Source organism: Mauremys mutica, chromosome 12 (genome assembly GCF_020497125.1).
Source record: "Mauremys mutica isolate MM-2020 ecotype Southern chromosome 12, ASM2049712v1, whole genome shotgun sequence".
Taxonomy (NCBI): Eukaryota; Metazoa; Chordata; order Testudines; family Geoemydidae; genus Mauremys; species Mauremys mutica.
In genome coordinates, this window is record NC_059083.1 from 56,841,112 (window position 1) to 56,861,076 (window position 19,965).

The window sequence follows — 19,965 nt, forward strand, 5'->3', positions numbered from 1 at the left end:
AGGACTTAGTTCAGGTCACACACCTCTGCCTATTTATCGACTGTTTAGATTATCCATGATAAACCAAACAGGATTCGCTGACCCTTAGACAAAGCCCCTGTGCCCATCTCTGAGTCAGGACTCATTGCTGAGTTGGGGAATAATGCACTCTGGTCCTAACTTACACAGAAGAGAGCATCCCACAGACCAGGCCCACTCTTCAAGGTGTAATCTCTGAGGACAGCTCTCCGAGAGAGACACGTGTAACTGAAGGAACCTTTGTTTTCTGATTGCTTGTGTTCTGTCTGGACTGAGGTTTATTTATCTGTTTCTTTCTTTCCTTTCCTTACTTACAGGAGGTTGGCAGTTAATCCTTTGGGAATATATTGCTTGTCTTTCATCACACAGTGCCTCCCCTAATGCCTGCGAGGAACTCCATGTGCCTACAGTAGAGGGCATCACATCCTTGAGTGGGCATTGAGATAGCCAATCAGATCTGGCCCCTACCATTTCTTGTTTATCTGCACTCCACATTTTTAGTATTTTAGGGGATAAAATTACTTGGTGCTCAAGAACTTACAACACCCCTTCTTCCCCCACCGTCATTGCCCCAGTGGAGTTATGCTGCTGGCTGCTTTCTAACCACCCCTGTCGGGAGCAGGGTGCTTGTGGCCAGTCCCTGCCCAAAAACTGGATCCCCAGCTACTCCTCTCCCTCCGCTCTCTCTCCCAGTCACGGGCTGCATTCCCTGAAGAGTGAACCCTGGTATTAGGTAGGGGAGGTGCTAGGGCTGAGCCTGTCCCCTGCGTATAGGAGACAAATTGAGTCACCTACATTCCCACGAAGAACGCAGAATTTGAAACCTTTGCAAACTAGCCCTGCTTGCTCTGAGCCTAAGGGTGAGTGGGTCTGGGTGGGAGGTGTAGCTCTATGGATCCCCTGCCTGTGCTGGTGAGTGCGAGGAAAGTCTCACCTCCCTTCTGCTGATGAGACTGCAACCAGCTAGCGAGCAGCTGGTCAGTCAGCATGGGCTGCAGACAGTGCAGTGCTGACAGCTCTGGGGCTCACGGCCAAGGTGCCAGGAAATGGGCACTGGGAGTGCAGCCCTCCGAACTAAATGAGCCCATTCTGGTGGCTAGGTGGGGCTCTACTGAGTGACATATTTCAAGGATTGGAAGAGTGCATTGAAAAAGCTGCGCTGCCATGGAACAAACTCGTATCTTTGGCTACGGACGGTGCGCCATCAATGTGCTCTGAAAACATTGGTGTGGTTGGATTATTGAAGACCAAACTGAACAGCCTCAATATACCAGGAATTAGCTTCACCAGTATACATTGTATTTTGCACCAAGAAGCCCTGTGTAGTAAAAGTCTACAAATGAAAGAAGTTATGGATGTAGTTGTTAAAACTGTTAATTTTATACGTGCACGAGGGCTGAATCACAGACAGTTTACTTCTTTTCTAGCAAGTATGGACAGTGAATATGGGGAACTTCTGTATCACACTCAAGTTAGATGGCTGAGTCGTGGAAATGTTTTGAAGCGTTTTTTTGCACTTAAAGAGGAGATTGATTCCTTCATGAAAATGAAAAACAAGGAGGTTCCACAGCTTGCTGATTCCACTTTTATCTGCAACCTTCCTTTTCTAACAGATGTAACTGATCACCTGAATGCACTGAACTTGAAACTTCAGGGTAGAAAACAGGTGATAACACAGATGTATGACAGTATTAAGTCATTCAAAGTCAAGCTTACTTTATGGGGGAAACAGCTGACTGCTGGCAATTTGGTCCATTTCTCAACTCTGAATTCCTTACGAAAAGTTGAACCCAAATCCTTGAAAGAATATGCAGAGATCATTTCTAACTTACACAAACAGTTTGATGTGCGGTTTAAAGATTTCAAGGCACTTGAACCACATTTTCAACTTTTTTCCACACCATTTGCTGTTGAAATTGACAATGTTGCAGAGGAAATGCAGATGGAGTTAGTGGAGCTTCAGTGTGACACGATTTTGAAGCAGAAGTATACAGATGCTGGAATTCCAGAATTCTACAGGTTTCTTTCACAAGAAAGATTTCCCATGTTATTCTCTGCTTCTGCAAGGATAATGGCAATGTTTGGAAGTACATATATATGTGAACAGTTTTTCTCTTCCATGAAGATTAACAAATCTGTGTTAAGGTCAAGGCTCACTGATGAACATTTGCAAGCAACACTGAGATTGGTTTCGTCTCAGGATATCAAACCTAATATTGATGCTCTGGTTGATGCAAAACGCTGCCAGCTAAGTGGCCAAAAATGAAATGACTGTCAAAATTAGCACTGACGTTTCACATTACAGTTAAAGAAGTTAATAAAAAAGTTAATAAATTGACTTTTAATAGCATACTATATTTTAATACTATACTACTATATTACTCTTCATTTTTTTTTTCTGCCTACCTCCAGGCGCTTCCCGCTGCCAAGCCGCCAAACAGCTGTTGGTGGCGCTTAGCACTTTCCAGGAGGGAGGGGGGAGGAGCGGGGAGCCGCGCGCTTACGGGAGGAGGTGGAGAAGAGACAGGGCAGGGGCGGGGCCTCATGGAAGGGGTGGATTGGGGGTGGGGCCAGGGGCAGCAAGGGGGCGTGTCAGTGATGCGGCCCTCGGGCCAATGCACTAGTCCTCATGCGGCCCTCGGGGTCATTTGAGTTTGAGACCCCTGGAGTAGAGCCATAGGAATGATTAAAGGATTGGAAAACATGTCTTACAGTGACACACTCCAGGAGATTAATCTATTTAGTTTAACAAAGAGAAGAGTAAAGACGGACTTGATTACAGTCTATAATGGGTAACAAAAATTTGATAATGAGCTCTTCAATCTAGCAGAGAAAGATATAACATGATCCAATGGCTCTGCCTGTTTTCAGCCCCTCCTCAGAGCTGTGTGCCCTTCAGTTGGTTCCTGGTGTGGGAGGGAATTGTGGGGCTCCCCTTTCTGCTCAGCAGAATCACAGCTACCCCAAGAATAGCACTGCCCCGGGCCCACCATCTGCCCAGACCCCCTGTCTGCTCTTCAGCAGTCTACACAAGGGGACTGTGAATGGGGGCTCCGGGAACCAGACTGCTTGCTGCTGTAACTTACCCTTCTCTGGGGATGGTAGGGATACGTGTGGGCCTGCCCCCTCTAACAGGGCACAGCCTGGCCGCTGCAGGGACTCCCCACACTGCCCCCAGGAGCTCCCCACTCTGCACTGTCAGCCTTCTTCACTGTGAAGGGGTGGGAGCCAGGCCCAGAAGAAAGGTACTTCTCTCTTCTCCTCCCCTGTGCACACTGCACTGCACTGCTCTCCTCTCCTCCCCCACGCAGCACTCCCTTCCCTTTGACACTCCCCTCCCTCCTCTCCTCCCCCATGCAGCACTCCCTTCCCTGACACTCCCCTCCCTCCTCTTCTCCCCCACGCAGCACTCCCTTCCCATTGACACTCCTCTCCTCCCCCACACAGCACTCCCTTCCTATTGACACTCCTCTCCTCCCCCACACAGCACTCCCTTCCTATTGACACTCCTCTCCCTCCTCTCCTCCCCCACGCAGCACTCCCTTCCCATTGACACTCCCCTCCCTCCTCTCCTCCCCCCCGCAGCTCTCCCTTCCCTTTGACACTCCCCTCCCTCCTCTCCTCCCCCACGCAGCACTCCCTTCCCATTGACACTCCCCTCCCTCCCTCCTCTCCTCCCCCCCGCAGCACTCCCTTCCCCTTGACACTCCTCTCCTCCCCCACACAGCACTCCCTTCCCTTTGACACTCCTCTCCTCCCCCTCGCAGCACTCCCTTCCCATTGACACTCCCCTCCCTCCTCTCCTCCCCCACGCAGCACTCCCTTCCCATTGACACTCCCCTCCCTCCTCTCCTCCCCCACGCAGCACTCCCTTCCCATTGACACCCCCCTCCCTCCCTTCTCTCCTCCCCCACGCAGCACTCCCTTCCCTTTGACACTCCTCTCCTCCCCCACACAGCACTCCCTTCCTATTGACACTCCTCTCCCTCCTCTCCTCCCCCACGCAGCACTCCCTTCCCTTTGACACTCCCCTCCCTCCCTCCTCTCCTCCCCCACGCAGCACTCCCTTCCCTTTGACACTCCTCTCCTCCCCCACGCAGCACTCCCTTCCCTTTGACACTCCTCTCCTCCCCCACGCAGCACTCCCTTCCCATTGACACTCCCCTCCCTCCTCTCCTCCCCCACGCAGTACTCCCTTCCCATTGACACTCCCCTCCCTCCTCTCCTCCCCCACGCAGCACTCCCTTCCCTTTGACACTCCCCTCCCTCCCTACTCTCCTCCGCCACGCAGCACTGCCTTAACTTTGACACTCCTCTCCTCTCCTCCCCCACACAGCACTCCCTTCCCTTTGACACTCCTCTCCTCCCCCACACAGCACTCCCTTCCCTTTGACACTCCCCTCCCTCCCTTCTCTCCTCCCCCACCCAGCACTCCCTTCCCTTTGACACTCCTCTCCTCCCCCACACAGCACTCCCTTCCTATTGACACACCTCTCCCTCCTCTCCTCCCCCACGCAGCACTCCCTTCCCTTTGACACTCCCCTCCCTCCCTCCTCTCCTCCCCCACGCAGCACTCCCTTCCCTTTGACACTCCTCTCCTCCCCCATGCAGCACTCCCTTCCCTTTGACACTCCTCTCCCTCCTCTTCTCCCCCATGCAGCACTCCCTTCTCATTGTCACTCCCCTCCCTCCTCTCCTCCCCCACGCAGCACTCCCTTCCCTTTGACACTCCTCTCCTCCCCCCCACAGCACTCCCTTCCTATTGACACTCCCCTCCCTCCTCTCCTTCCCCACGCAGCACTCCCTTCTCATTGACACTCCCCTCCCTCCTCTCCTCCCCCACGCAGCACTCCCTTCTCATTGACACTCCCCTCCCTCCTCTCCTCCCCCACGCAGCACTCCCTTCCCATTGACACTCCGCTCCCTCCTCTCCTCCCCCACGCAGCACTCCCTTCCCTTTGACACTCCTCTCCTCCCCCACGCAGCAGTTCCTTCCCATTGACACTCCCTTCCCTTTCACACTCCCCTCCCTCCTCTCCTCCCCCACGCAGCACTCCCTTCCCTTTGACACTCCTCTCCTCCCCCACGCAGCACTCCCTTCCCATTGACACTCCCCTCTCTCCTCTCCTCCCCCACGCAGCACTCCCTTCCCATTGACACTCCCCTCCCTCCTCTCCTCCCCCACGCAGCACTCCCTTCCCTTTGACACTCCCCTCCCTCCTCTCCTCCCCCACGCAGCACTCCCTTCCCATTGACACTCCCCTCCCTCCTCTCCTCCCCCCCGCAGCACTCCCTTCCCTTTGACACTCCTCTCCTCCCCCACCCAGCACTCCCTTCCGATTGACACTCCTCTCCCTCCTCTCCTCCCCCATGCAGCACTCCCTTCCCTTTGACACTCCCCTCCCTCCCTCCTCTCCTCCCCCACGCAGCACTCCCTTCCCTTTGACACTCCTCTCCTCCCCCACGCAGCACTCCCTTCCCATTGACACTCCCCTCCCTCCTCTCCTCCCCCACGCAGCACTCCCTTCCCTTTGACACTCCTCTCCCTCCTCTCCTCCCCCACGCAGCACTCCCTTCCCTTTGACACTCCTCTCCTCCCCCACGCAGCACTCCCTTCCCTTTGACACTCCCCTCCCTCCTCTCCTCCCCCACGCAGCACTCCCTTCCCATTGACACTCCCCTCCCTCCTCTCCTCCCCCACGCAGCACTCCCTTCCCTTTGACACTCCCCTCCCTCCCTCCTCTCCTCCCCCACGCAGCACTCCCTTCCCTTTGACACTCCTCTCCTCCCCCACGCAGCACTCCCTTCCCTTTGACACTCCCCTCTCTCCTCTCCTCCCCCACGCAGCACTCCCTTCCCTTTGACATTCCCCTCCCTCCTCTCCTCCCCCACGCAGCACTCCCTTCTCATTGACACTCCCCTCCCTCCTCTTCTCCCCCCGCAGCACTCCCTTCCCATTGACACTCCCCTCCCTCCTCTCCTCCCCCACGCAGCACTCCCTTCCCTTTCACACTCCCCTCCCTCCTCTCCTCCCCCACGCAGCTCTCCCTTCCCATTGACACTCCTCTCCTCCCCCACGCAGCACTCCCTTCCTTTGATGCTCCTCTGGGCAGTGCTCCCCTCACCTGTGCAATGCTCCTCTTCCCTCCCCTACGCAGCACTCTCTTCCCCTCCCCCGTGCAGCATTCCCCTCCACACATGCTGTAGCTGACAGAGGCCTTGTCACCAAGAGATGGGCTGTTGCCCAGCGGCATTTGCTGAGCTGTGAGCTTGTCCTGGGCTTCCCCAAGCAGGGCACGCACCTTGGCTCTCACACTGCTGTGCAGCTGCTTGGTGGGCTGGCACGTTCAATGAGCTGGGCTAAGGCCTTTCCCCCATGCAGGTGTAAGGTCGACAGACCTCGGTTTGTGGTGGCTGGGATCAAACCTGGGCCCTCTGGAGCTTAATGTGTGAGCCTCTATTGCCTGAGCCATAAGACACGTGTCTCTTAGCCAAGGCTGTAGCATCAATCCCTAGCTAGTCTAGCTGTCACTAGAGGAAGACAGAGCACCACATCCAGCAGGCCTGGGTTACCCAGGCTGCGTCCTGTGTGGGGATTGCGCCTACCCTGCCTCCCTCCTGCACGCCTTGTGGCCTCTGCTCCCTCCCCCCGCGGGGGTCTGCGCTGCCCCTGGGGCGGCAGCTGTAGCTGAGCTGGCTTTCTGCAGGGGGCAGAGCCACATCAGCTGTAGCTCAGGGCTGGGAAGGTGCTCATGGTGAGAGGGGCACCAGCCACTGCCCTGGAGCCCGCCAGTCATGCCTGAGCTGGGAAGCGCCTGTCAGGCCAGAGCACGGGGACGCTGAGCTCCTTTCCCAGCTGGAAATGCCTCACCCTCCTGGCTGCCTGGGCAAACCTCCAGGGCAGGCCCAGCCGAGGAAACAGTACCTGCAGGCACAGCACTCTTCTGGCTCCCGGGGCTCCTGGGGGTCCCAGGCACGCTGCTCGGCCGCTCCCACGTGGTTTCTGTTCAAAGAGAACAGCACAGTGAGTGCACCAGGGCCCTACGAGCACGGCACAGTGCCATGGGCCACAGTCACAGAATGAATGGGTCACCCACCGCCCTGCCTCGGCCCCACACTGCCAGCTCCCTGTTCGGCCAGTGCAGTGCCACCCACTGCCCGATGCTTCCGCCCACCCTCCCACAGCGATCCCACTCCACCTTCCATCTGTGCAGCTCTCCTCGCCGGCTAACCTGCCTCCCCCATTCTGCCCACTTCATTAGCCATTTTTCCCTGCATCACAGGGTGTGCCACCTACTAGGCAGCAGCAAGAAGGAACACATTTGCATAAAAATCAAGCCCTGGCTAATGTGCTGTTCTCACCAAAGTGCACCTGGCTTTAGCAACATATTTAATTAGCCTCCGCAGACTTCTTTTCCTCACCTGCAGATTACAGTGATCTCAGCCCAAGAAGCCCCGGACATGCCCAATTGAGACATAATGACATTGACTTGTGTGCAACAGAATGTAGTGAGAAGAGCATGGAATGGATTTATATATAAAATTCTGTGGAAATTTTGTTCAGTGACATTTTTTACTCTGTTTGCATGCTTAAACAGCAACATCTAGCGACTTTTCAGGGTTTGTCTGGCGACTTCCGGCTATGTGGAGTTGGCAACACTGAATTACTGTATGGAGAGGAGCCCTAGCTAGGGTCTCTGTCCTGCCCTTCTCTGACAGTGATTGCAAGGAGCCAGGACTGTGACTGGTGGCAGTGGCTTCACGGAATCCATGGTCTCTTGTTTTCATGAGTGTTTGCTAGGTGAGCAGCTGATTGCGGGATTCAGCAAACTCTGACTGCTGAGGGTCTGTGCAGGAAGAGCCTGGAGAGAGGGCAGAAAACCTCAGGCAGGAGATGTGGCGGTGGCACAAAGGCCTTTTACCAGCAGCTCCCCCTGAGGACGGTGGGTCACATAAACAATGCAGTGAGGCTGTGCAGCCATTGTGGGGGATGGAATCCCCAGGCTCGGGAGCTCCTCCAGACTGCATGGATTCAGGTGCGGAAGTGGCCCAAGAGAAGCAGCGTCTGCCACACAGAGTCAGAGGCCAGGAGCATGTTTCTGGTACAACTGTACTGCTATATTCTACTGGCAAAGCACTCCTAGTGAGGACACAGCCCGGCTGGCAAAGCTGTGCTCTGCACCGGGGTACTTGACTCCAGCCCCCCTGAGTGAAATAAGCTGTACGGATCAGTGCTGTCTGCAGAACAGCAGCTACACTAGCGGCTTGTGCTGGCACAGCTCTATCCGTTACAAATCAGACCCTTCACCATCAGAGCCATGCCAGCAAAAGGTTGTAGTGTAGACCTGGCCTCAGATCAACAACCCAAAAAGGTGGCCCTGCCTAGAGGCAAACAAGGAAGGTGGCACCATTCACTGCAGGCAGAGCAGGTTACAACTCATACTACAAGACAGTACCAGCCTCAGAGTCAAAGCCATCCTGATACATGACAGTAACCTTGTGGCACAGAGTTATGGGATACCTGGCTCTGCTGCTGCTGCCTCTTCAGCTTCAGCTCCAAGGAGAAGCACAGAGCAGAGGAACAAATAACTAGCTCAGCAAGGAACGTGTGTACAGGAAGATAACCTGTGACTCAGAGCATACAAAGGTGGGCCAGACCTTCCTGTCACATCCTAGCCTCAGTGATTCCAGGATACCCCCACCCACAGTCATTTCTGGGATTGCTGGGGAGGGGCCTAAAGCTGAGAGGAAGCACATATGCACACGATTCACTTCTGCTTCTTTGACCACATGAGGGAGCCTATTTTTTCCCCCATTGCAAACCCCAGATAAAATGTCGTTTGCAGAAGGCAACATAGAGATAAAGACTCAAAGGAACTAAATGGCCCAAACAAAGGGAAATAATCATAAGAGACAACCATGAAAATGTAGATGGGGTGTAAACAGCCCCAATGTCACCTGCCTGAGCAGAAACAAGAGCTGTAAGAGGTGGGAACTGCCCCAGTCATCTCAGTCAGGGCTCTTGGACTCTGAGTCCATGAGCATGGAGTTAGGCGTTTTACTAAGATGCCATACAATTCCACATTTTGCTGCAGCTGGAAGCTTGATGTTTGCTGTCTCTCTGCTCTGCCAGGAATTGCCTCTTGGAGCTGCAGCTTTCTGCAGAGGGCTCTCATGGGAGTTGAACTCAGCATTCCTCAGTCAGAGGTGCAGTCACCACAGTGGTAAGTGGGTAGAGAGTGGCCAAAGGAGCCTGAAGATGCTGCACGAGGGAACACATCTTGCTGGACCAAGCCCCAAGCAATCTGACCAGGGAAACAATTCTGAACACAAGCTATGTGACCTGAGTGAATGAGAAGTGAGCCAAGCGTCCAGGGCACAGAAAAGGACCAGAAGGCAATAGCCATGGGGCACGGTACAGAGAGGGCAACAGGAACTCTGCCATCCATGCTTTGGGGTTGATGCAATACAAGCCTGAGCATCTCCTGCAGAGTGTCAACAACTGGTGGAGAGTAAATAGATGACAGAGGTTTCCATACATGGCACTAATCAGTTCAGGCTAGGGACTGAGTTAGCCACAGCAAAGAGCTTTCATTAGTCTCAGCTGTATAAAGCCCAAAAAGCAGGGCAGCCCAATGCATTACAGTTGCTCCCCCTCCCACACACACAGAGAGGTGGCTCACCCCAGACACAAGCCAGACCAAGCATTTCTGAGGCCTGGAACACATAGGATGTAACTGCAGTGGGTGGGTTTCCTGTGGCAAGGGCGGCCAGCACATCCCTCGGCCTGCTCTGCTTCCCGCAGCCCCCAATGGGAGCTGCAATTGGCCGAATCTGCGGATGCGGCAGGTAAACAAACTAGCCTGGCCCACCAGGGGCTTTCCCTGAACAAGCGGTGGACCGGCTTTGAAAACCACTGATTTAGACCATCCCTGACAGGTGTTTGTCTAACCTGCTCTTAAAAACCTCCTATGACAGAGAATCCACAATCTCCCTAGGCAATTTATTCAAGTGCTTAACCCTCTGACAGGAAGTTTTTCCTAACGTCCAACCTACACTGCCTTTGCTACAAGTTAAGCCCATTGCTTCTTGTCCTATCCTCAGAGGTTAACAAGAACAATTTTTCTCCCACCTCCTTGTAACAAACTTTTATGTACTTGAAAACTGTTATCATGTCCCCTCTCAGTCTGGGCTGAGGACGATGATACTGTTGTGTGTGTGGCCTCTGATAAGGTTGATACCACTGTCTTCTGGGAAAGGATGGGTAAATGCCCACAGTACGCAGGGTCTCTATAGAGTCTTTCATGGTGTGAAGAACTTGGTCGTGGTTTTTTGGAAAAAGTTTATCTTTATAAAAGGGGAGATCCTCCACTTTGGTCTGCAGGTCGTTGGGGATACTGGATGCAGAGAGCCAGGAAGATTTGTGCATAACCACTGTAGTTGCGGTAGTGCAGGCTGCTGTGTCCACCATGTCTAGAGATGCTTGTAGGGCCGTTCTGGAGACTAATTGGCCCTCGACAAGGGCTGACTTAGTCTGCTCTCCTGTGATCTGGAATATGCGAGGTAAAAATCAAAGAGTTTATTGTAGTTATCAAATTCATAGCTTGCAAGTAGGGCGGAATAGTTTGCAATTCTGAACTGCAGAGTGGAGGAGGTATAAACCTTGTGGTCCAAGTGGTCAAGGTGTTTGAGATCCTTGTCCTGAGGGGTGGGTGGTAGTGCGGCTGTTTCGTCCTGTGTGTCACTGCATCCACTACAAGAGAATTTGGTTGTGGATGGGAGAATAAGAAGTCTATGTCCTTAGTAGGAACATAATATTTACGCTCAGCCTTTTTGCAAGTTGGTAAGATAGAGGCTGGTGTCTCCCAGAGGGTGTCAGCTGGTTCTAGCAGTGCTTCATTTATGGGAAGCGCAATCTTTTAAGGCCCAGAGGGTTGGAGGATTTTGAGGAGCCTGTGTTGTGTGTCCTAGACCTCCTCTAAAGGGATGTCCTGGCTGAGTGCCACCCTCTTGAAAAGTTCTTGGAATTGTTTAAAGTCGTCCACATTCTGTGGAGGTGGAGGCATGAGGGCTCTGTTTGGAGCTGATGGAGAGAAAGGAGTCGGTGAATCAGGGTATGGTCCATAGCCCACCTCTGCAGGGTGGGTTCAGGCGCTCTAGAAGTAGACAGAGCTGGAGACAGAGGAACAGAAGGATCTTGTGGTCTGGTGGAAGAAGCATTAGGGCGAGTGGCAGTAGGAGCTGGCCACGGGTACCACTGAGGCCAAGGATAAGAGAAGTAAGGTGCCGCCTATGGAGGGGTGGGGGCAAAGTAGGGAAACTGAGGCTGGTGGTTGTGAGCCATGACCTGAGGTGCAAAAGGTTCCGGTGGAGGAGGAGAGGCAGGTGGGGAGAACTCCACCTGCTGGTGCATATAAGGCTCGCTATCAGTAAAGGTAGCCAGGTCAGGTGGGGAGAGCGGCTGGTCAAAGAGTGAGCACTGTGTGTCAAGGAACAGAGAGTTAAGCTGAGGTGCCACTGAGAGGTCATCCTGACTTAGGAACTCTTTCTGCTGCTCCCTGGGCTGTGATTCCGCTGAGCACAATCTGTTCACAAGTGTGAATGGACTTCTGTTTAGCTGTTCCCAGTGCCGTGGGTCACTTGTAGGTGCCCTGCGGGAGGTCTAGTGCTGCCATAGGAGTGGCAGGCAGGCTCGGTGTTGACGTTCTTGTCGGCACGGGGTCCATTTTTGGTGCCAAGGGGACCAGTGCCGAGGAGACCTTCCTGGACAGGAAGTCGGGTCCCTGCCTCTGCGCTCCACGGGAGCCGTGGCTGAGGTGCTGGGATGGTCGGAGGTGCCTGCCTTCGGCACTGTCAGCACTGAGGGTAAGGATCTCACAGAAGACCCTTTATCCTTGTGAAAGTCTCTGCGTGGAGCCAGTTGGGCTTACTGCCTCTTTGCCTGAGAGGGTGAAGCCGGGCTCCCAATTGGTTTGGACCAGGACGGGGAGCGTGAGGGAGAGGGCTTGCCATTGCCCGTCTCCAGAGGCGGCTGTAGGGATTTCTCCATCAGAAGTATTTACAGCCACAGGTCCCTGTCAGGACGAGCCCTGGTTTTGAGGCTCGTACAATGGACACACTTGACATGGACATGTTTCTCACTGAGGCACTTCACACAATGTGAGTGTCGATCAGACCCTGGCATAGAATCTTGACAGGGAGCACATTTCTTGAATCCTGACGCCTTTGGGATTATTGCACTAGGAATGCCAGGGGAGAGCATCTTAGCGGGAGACAAACTTGAGGAAAAGAAAGGTTTTTTTGTTTGTTTGTTTTTTAAACTAAGTAACTATTCTAAGGGGAAAAAAAACTGGCATGTTACTATTTCTATGTTCTTTGTAATTGTTTCCTTCAGAGACCAGGAAAGAGGATCAGCACTGCCCTGAGTCCTGTCTTCAGCCGAGGACAGTTGAGAAGGAACCGAGGGGGGCACAGGACACGCACGCTCAGGCAGACTCTAACGAGCCCGCAAGACAGCAACTGAGCATGTGCGTCCCAAGCAGGCACTGCTACTGAAGATCTCTGATCAACGGCACCGAGACGCACCGTCACCTGGAGAGGAACACCCACAGGGACAGCACTCGAAGAAGAATTACTTCTTGTGTTTTGCTTACAACACTCCTGCTAACACATCCCAGAATGAATTTTGCTTGTTTTGCAACAGTGTTACACGGTTGACTCATATTTAGCTTGTGATTCACTATGACCCCCAGCTCTTTCCGCCGGCAGTCATTTCCTTTTTTGTATGCATTTAATTGTACTAAGGAGTACCTTGCATTTGTCCCTATTGAATTTAATCTATTTACTTGAGACCATTTCTCCAGTTTATCCACATCATTTTGAATTTTAATCCTACCCTCCAAAGCATTTGAAACCCCTCCCAGCTTGGTATCATCTGCAACCTTTATAAGTGTAGTGTCTATGCCATTATCTAAATCATTGATGAAGATATTGAACAGAACTGGACCCAGAACTGATCCCTGTCAGACCCCACTTGATATGCCCTTTAAGTTTGACTGTAAACCACTGATAAGTACTCTCTGGAAATGGTTTTCCAACCAGTTATGCACCCACCTTAAAGTAGGTCCGTCTAGGTTGTATTTCCCTAGTTTGTTTATGAGATGGTCATGAGAGACAGTTTCAAAAGCCTTACTAAAGTCAAGATATAACACGTCTACTGTTTTCTCCATCCACAAAGCTTGTTACCCTGTCAAAGAAAGCTATCCATGCTGTTACTTATCTTCTTATTGTCTTCTGGGTGTCTGCAAATTGACTGGTTAATTATTCGCTCCATTATCTTTCTGGGTTCTGAAGTTTAGCTGATTGGTCTGTAATTCCCCTGGTTGTCCTTATTCCTCTTTTTATAGAGTGGCACTATATTTGCCCTTTTCCAGTCCTCCTGAATCTCACCCATCTTCCATGACTTTTTGAAGATATTCGCTAATGGCTCAGCTTACTCCTCAGTCAGCTGCTTAAGTATTCAAGGATGTATATTCACGAGGCCCTGGTGACTTGAAGAATCTAACTTGTCTAATTAATTTTTAACTTGTTCTTTCCTGACTTTAGTCTCAGATGTTCCTACCCCATTTTCACTGCATTCACTATGTTTGACATCCAATCACTGTTAAACTTTTTGGTGAAAACTAAGGGCTTGGCTACACTTACAAATTTGCAGCGCTGCAGCAGGGTGTGAAAACACACCCTCTCCAGCGCTGCAAATTGCGGCGCTGCAAAGCGCCAGTGTGGTCAAAGCCCCAGCGCTGGGAGCGCGGCTCCCAGCGCTGTCCGTTATTCCCCACAGGGAGGTGGAGTACGGACAGCGCTGGGAGAGCTCTCTCCCAGCGCTGGCGCTTTGACTACACTTAGCGCTTCAAAGCGCTGCCGCGGCAGCGCTACCGCGGCAGTGCTTTGAAGTGCTAAGTGTAGCCACAGCCTAAAACAAAAAAGTCTTTTAGCATTTCTGCCATTTCTACATGTTGAGTCACAGGCCTACCCTGTCCTTGGTCTTCCTCTTGCTTTTAATACATTTGTAGAATGTTTAACTAGTTTAATCTCATTTTGTGCCTTGACATTTCTAATTTTATCTCTATATACTTCTGTTGTTTGTTTATATTCATCCTTTGTAATTTGACTTAGTTTCCACTTTTTGTAGGACTCTTTTTTGAGTTTCAGATGACTGAAGATCTCCTGGTTAATCCAGAGTGGTTTCTTGCCATACTTCCTATCTTTCCTGTGCAGTGGGATAGTATGCTCTCATGCTCTTAATAATGTCTCTTTGAAAAATTGCCAGCTCTCTTAAACTGTTTTTACCCTCAGACTTGCTTCCCGTGTCTTACCTACCAACTCCCTGAGTTTGCTAAAGTCTGCCTTCCTGAAATCCATTATCTTTATTGTGCTCTTTTCCCTCCGACCATTCATTAGAATCATGAACTCATCATTTTATAATCACTTTCACCCAAGCTCCCTTCCACTTTCAAATTCTCAACTAGTTCCTCCCTATGTGTTAAAATCACATGTAGAACAGCCTTTCCCGTAGTACCTTTCTCCCCCTTCTCAAATAAAAAATTGTCTCCGATGCATTCCAATAACTTGTAGGATAACACAGCAGGGCACAGGTTATTTTCCCAACAGATGTCTAGGCAGTTGAAGTCCCCCATTACCACCAACTCCTGCCCTTTCGATGATTTTGTTAGTTGTCTAACAAAAAAAAAAAAAGAAAGCCTCATCCACTTCTTCTTCCTGGTTACATGGTCTGTAATAGACCCCTACCATAGAATCATAGAATATTAGGGTTGGAAGAGACCTCAGGAGGTCATCTAGTCCAATCCCCTGCTCAAAGCAGGACCAACACCAACTAAATCATCCCAGCCAGGGCTTCGTCAAGCAAGGCCTTAAAAACCGCTAAGGAAGGAGATTCCACCACCTCCCTAGGTAACCCATTCCAGTGCTTCACCACCCTCCTAGTGAAATAGGTTTTCCTAATATCCAACCTAGAGGTCCCCCACTGCAGCTTGAGACCATTGCTTCTTGTTCTGTCATCTGCCACCATTGAGAACAGCCGAGCTTCATCCTCTTTGGAACCCCCTTTCAGGTAGTTGAAGGTTCCTGTCAAATTCTCCCTCACTCTTCTCTTCTGCAGACTAAATAAGCCCAGTTCCCTCAGCCTCTGCTAAGTCATGTGCCACAACCCCCTAATCATTTTCGTTACCCTCCACTGGACTCTCTCCAATTAGTCGACATCCTTTCTGCAGTGCGGGGGGGACCAAAACTGGATGCAGTACTCCTGGTGTGGCCTCACCAGTGCCGAATAGAGGGGAATAATCACTACCCTTGATCTGCCGGCAATGCTTCTACTAATGCAGCCCAATATGCCGTTGGCCTTCTTGGCAACAAAGGCACACTGCTGACTCATATCCAGCTTCTTGTCCACTGTAATCTCCAGGTTCTTTTCTGAAGAACTGCTGCTTAGCCAGTCCGTCCCCAGCCTGTTGTGGTGCATGGGATTCTTCCTTCTTAAGTGCAGGACTCTGCACTTGTCCTTGTTGAACCTCACCAGATTTCTTTTGGCCCAATCCTCCAATTTGTCTAGGTCACTCTGGACCCTATCCATATTCTCTAGCGTATCTACTTCTCCCTGCATCTTAGTGTCATCTGCGAACTTGCTGAGGGTGCAATTAATCCCACCATCCAGATCATTGATAAAGATGTTGAACAAAATCGGCCCCAGGACTGATCCCTGAGGCACTCCGCTTGATACCGGCTGCCAACTAGACATCAAGCCATTGATCACTACCCATTGAGCCTGACAATCTAGCCAGCTTTCTATCTACTTTATAGTGCATTCATCCAATCCATATTTTTTTAACTTGCTGGCAAGAATACTGTGGGAGACCATATCAAAAGCTTTGCTAAAGTCAAGATATATCAAATCCACTGCTTTCCCTATATCCACAGAGCCAGTTATCTCATCATAGAAGGCAATCAGGTTGTTCAGGCATGACTTGCCCTTGGTGAATCTATGTTGACTGTTCCTGATCACCGTCCTCTCCTCCAAGTGCTTCAAAATGGATTCCTTGAGGACCTGCTCCATGATTTTGCTGGGGACTGAAGTGAGGCTGTAGTCCCCCGGGTTCTCTTTCTTCCCTTTTTTAAAGATGGGCACTACATTTGCCTTTTTCTAATCGTTTGGGACCTCCCCCGATTGCCACGAATTTTCAAAGATGATGGCCCATGGCTATGCAATCACATAAGCCAATTTCCTTAGATGCATTAGCTCTGGACCCGTGGACTTGTGCATGTCCAGCTTTTCTAAATAGTCCTTAACCTGTTCTTACACCACTGAGGGCTGCTCATCTCCTCCCCATACTGTGTTGCCCAATGCAGCAGTCTGGGAGCTGACCTTGTCTGTGAAGACCGAGGCAAAATGAAAAAGCCTGGGGTATTTCAGCCTTTTCCACATGATCTGTGGAATTTGTTATAAAAGGCACAAAAATTATGGATATGGATGGCATTATGGAATGGAGAAAATCTCTTGCTGGGAACTTGACCCCTAGGCAGGGGCGCCGGAACAGGGTGAGCCATGGGGTCATGGTTCTCCCACATTTGAAAGTAGATGGGCCTGGGCCCATCCACTTTTTGCTATGGACCCCGTCCCCTTCCCCTCCTCTTCCCCCCGAGGCCCTGCCCCCTGGCCAGGCCAGCAACTGGTAGAGCCCAGCCAGGGAGCCCGAGCAGTTGTGGGGAGCCATGTGGACCCTCCACCTGCCCAGGGTGTAGGAGGCCTGAGAGGAGCCCTGGGCCCGTGTCCCTGCCCAGGGCAGGTGGAAGCCTGGTCCACGCTGGCTCCCCACAGCTGCCCGCATGGCTCTTACCCTGATCAAGCTGCAGCCAGGAGGCAGGGCCTCGGAGTTGCAGCCCGGCCATGGTAAGAGCCACGTGGGCAGCTGTGGGGACCTAGCGCAGACTCAGCCTCCACCTGGCCTGGGTGGGAAACCTGGTGGGTGGGACTAGGGTTGCCAACCCTTGAGGGATGTCCTGGAGTCTCCAGGAATTAATGGTTAATCTTTAATTAAAGACTAGGTCAAGTGATGAAACCTCCAAGAATCAAGGTCAGGGTCACCATTCATCAGCCACATAGCACACAAAATTGGACAGTTCTTAGGTTGGCACAAAGAGGCAGAAGTTTAGTCACAGTCCATCCAGTCAAATCAGAGCCCTGATGAGCCAGCCAAGCTGTGATGGACTCCACCTCTGTCTCTCTCTCTCTCTGTCATCGCCTCTTGTCTCCCCTCCACCCCGGTCCAGGCTTGTGTGTCTCTCAAAAAAGCCCCCTTCTTCCAGTCACCTGACACTTTGCTCCCCAGCTCAGTTCCCAAGTCCCACCTGCTGGTGTGTCCAGCTGTTAGGTGGTGATTGTTCAATTCTTGGGGCACCCTTTTGTCTTGTTGGACTCTCTGTTGATACTGAACTATCTTTCCAGTTTGTAACAATCATTCCTTTTCCAGCATGTTCCTTACAGCAACATGGAATATTATGGGTGCACTGCAATACCCCATAGGCAAAACATTCCAGCAATACTGAATACCCTGGAATACAAAAGCCATTCGATAGTGGGATTCTGGACTCAAAGGTAAACCCCAAAACCCATTTGCCACATCCAGTACAGAAAACCATTTCATTTCGGGGGATACCACCTCCACCAGCTCAGGCTACGCTGCTACCATGGGAGGCCCCGACGTAAGCAGTTTTGTTTAGTCCTCTACAGTCGATATTTAATCTCCATGTTCCATTTGGCTTTTTTACTGGCCAGATTGGTTAGGCGCTGAGCACCTGTGGGTTAATTTCTGTTTTTCCAGTTCTATGATTTGTCTTAGTGATTCCTTTGCTTCCTGAGGTATTGGGTATTGTTTAATGTGTAGATGCACGTCTCCTTCTAGTGAAACTGAAGTTTGTACCTTTCTTGTATCTAAAGAATCTGCAGCCCACACAGTTTGTATTTCAGTCCACCAGGTTTCCCAGCCTTTCGGCGCAGGAGATGGCTTTTTCGCTATTATTGCTTTTACAGTTTGAGTTAGCAAGCCCCACGGGGATCAGATTAACATTGTCCTTCCCCTCTTTTACAGTGAGGGCTTGTCGGATACAAGCGTTTGGGAAATCTATGATTATTCCCAGCTGCTTTATTGTTTTAGCTCCAATCAAATTTTCTCTCCCTGCGATAGCACACTTCTCCTGAATGGCATGCACACCAAACTGGAGAGGTAGTGTTTTTACAGTTTGTGCTTGCTTATTTCCTGATATTTCCTGCATTTGTACAGAGTCTGTGACTGAGTATGCACTAAATATGTCTTTTACTATGGGGATTCCTGCCCCTATTAGAATCCAATAGAAAATCTGCAAGCCCATCCCTGACTCGGATGCTTAAGTGAGGGCGCCCCCACACATCTATTGTCATGGGTTGCTGAAAAATGCATTTTGAGTCTCGGCAAGGGCTGTCCTATGTTACCTGATCGCCAACCACAGGATCATTCAATCCAGAAACCAGAGCAGTCACTTCAGCAGCCTTTGTTACAGCCTTAGCGTCTCCGTCCTTAGAAACTCTACTAACCATACATGCCTGCAGTTGTGCTTGTAACTTCTCTTTCTCTCCTTTAAGATCCTGATTCTCCTGCTCCAGTACTCCAGGTGACGCTCATTTACCCTCTCTGTTCATTCCTCTGTCTCTATTCATTCCATGGCCACTCCTGAAGGCAGCGCTTGTAACACTGCTTTAACTCCTTAAGATTCATCTTTCCTGCTGTTAACATAATGTACACGTTGTTAGGCCTGAATAAAGATGTAGCACAAAAACCAGTTATGTCAATCTGACTGAAGTCAGCATGTTTCATAAAGCCCTGGGAAAAAGTGAGATACGAAAGGGAGGTGCATTCCTCAAGTTACCAGCTGCGTTAACTCCTGTCTTCCAGTGTCTGGTGCTTGGCAACTATGCTGATAAGAAAGTTGCTGGGGCATCACAACTTGCTTACATTATAAAGAAAGACAGATGTGCTTTGTTATTAGGGTTTGTTACTAACCAAAGGGGGGTGGGATATGGGTTGTGTGAAGTGAATAATTTATGACGTAATAAAACTGTCTATATAAGCTAATACTAAGCTGTAAAGGGGGGGCTGGTTCTCTTCGGATACAAGCAGTTCTTTACTGACACGTGCACTTGTCAATAAAGAGCTTTTGTTTTGGACCTTGCTGGTGTTGTCTGTAACTCTGCGGTCAGACAACGAACTTCGCTGTTGGGGTTCGAGTCCCCGACATCTTTGGCGACTCCGCCGGGACTTTGTCTGACTCTCCGGCGGGGGATCAGACTCTGAGGCAACGCAGCGCGCATCCTCTGATTTAGAGGAGCCTTGCCTGGTAGTCTGATCTCTGCGTCGGCGATAAGGCGAGTTCTGTGAACCAGCTGAAGCTCGTAGAAATCCAGCAACATCCACCTACCCGTTGAGTAGGGTCAAGGTTGCCTGGGTTAGAGTCCCAGAGCAGATTGTCGGGGTTCGAGTCCCTGACAACTTAGGTCTGGGTTAGAGTCCCAGTCCAGGTTTGCACAGGATCCAAGTAGTCTGGGTTAGAGTCCCAGCCTGGGTTTGAGTCCCAGTCCAGGTGTTCGAGTCCCCTGGAGAGGTAAGTGAGCGCTCGACGCGGGAGGTGGGGGTTAGAGTCCCTTTACCTTGACGCGGGAAAGAGGGGTTAGAGTCCCCTTACAAAATGGAACAAGTTGGCAGTAAGTGTCTGGGGGACGCCCCATTGTCTCTAATACTTAAAGATTGAAAGAAGATTTCTGGAACCAGGTAGCTTTTGGAGCTGTATGTTTAAAGCTGTATGGAGAGCTCTTGTAAAAATTCCCCAGCATATGCCCCAGAG

The 19,965-nt window shown here is 51.1% G+C and overlaps 1 protein-coding gene across 1 annotated transcript in view; it reads right to left on the bottom strand.

The window, feature by feature from the left end:
- The window catches only part of GAS7 (growth arrest specific 7), a 234,432-nt gene that overhangs the window by 74,804 nt on the left and 139,663 nt on the right, over positions 1-19,965 (bottom strand). The window contains exon 3 of the mRNA XM_044981822.1: positions 6,944-7,021. Coding sequence (XP_044837757.1) covers positions 6,944-7,021 — 78 coding nt within the window. The remainder of the gene's footprint in view (positions 1-6,943; positions 7,022-19,965) is intronic.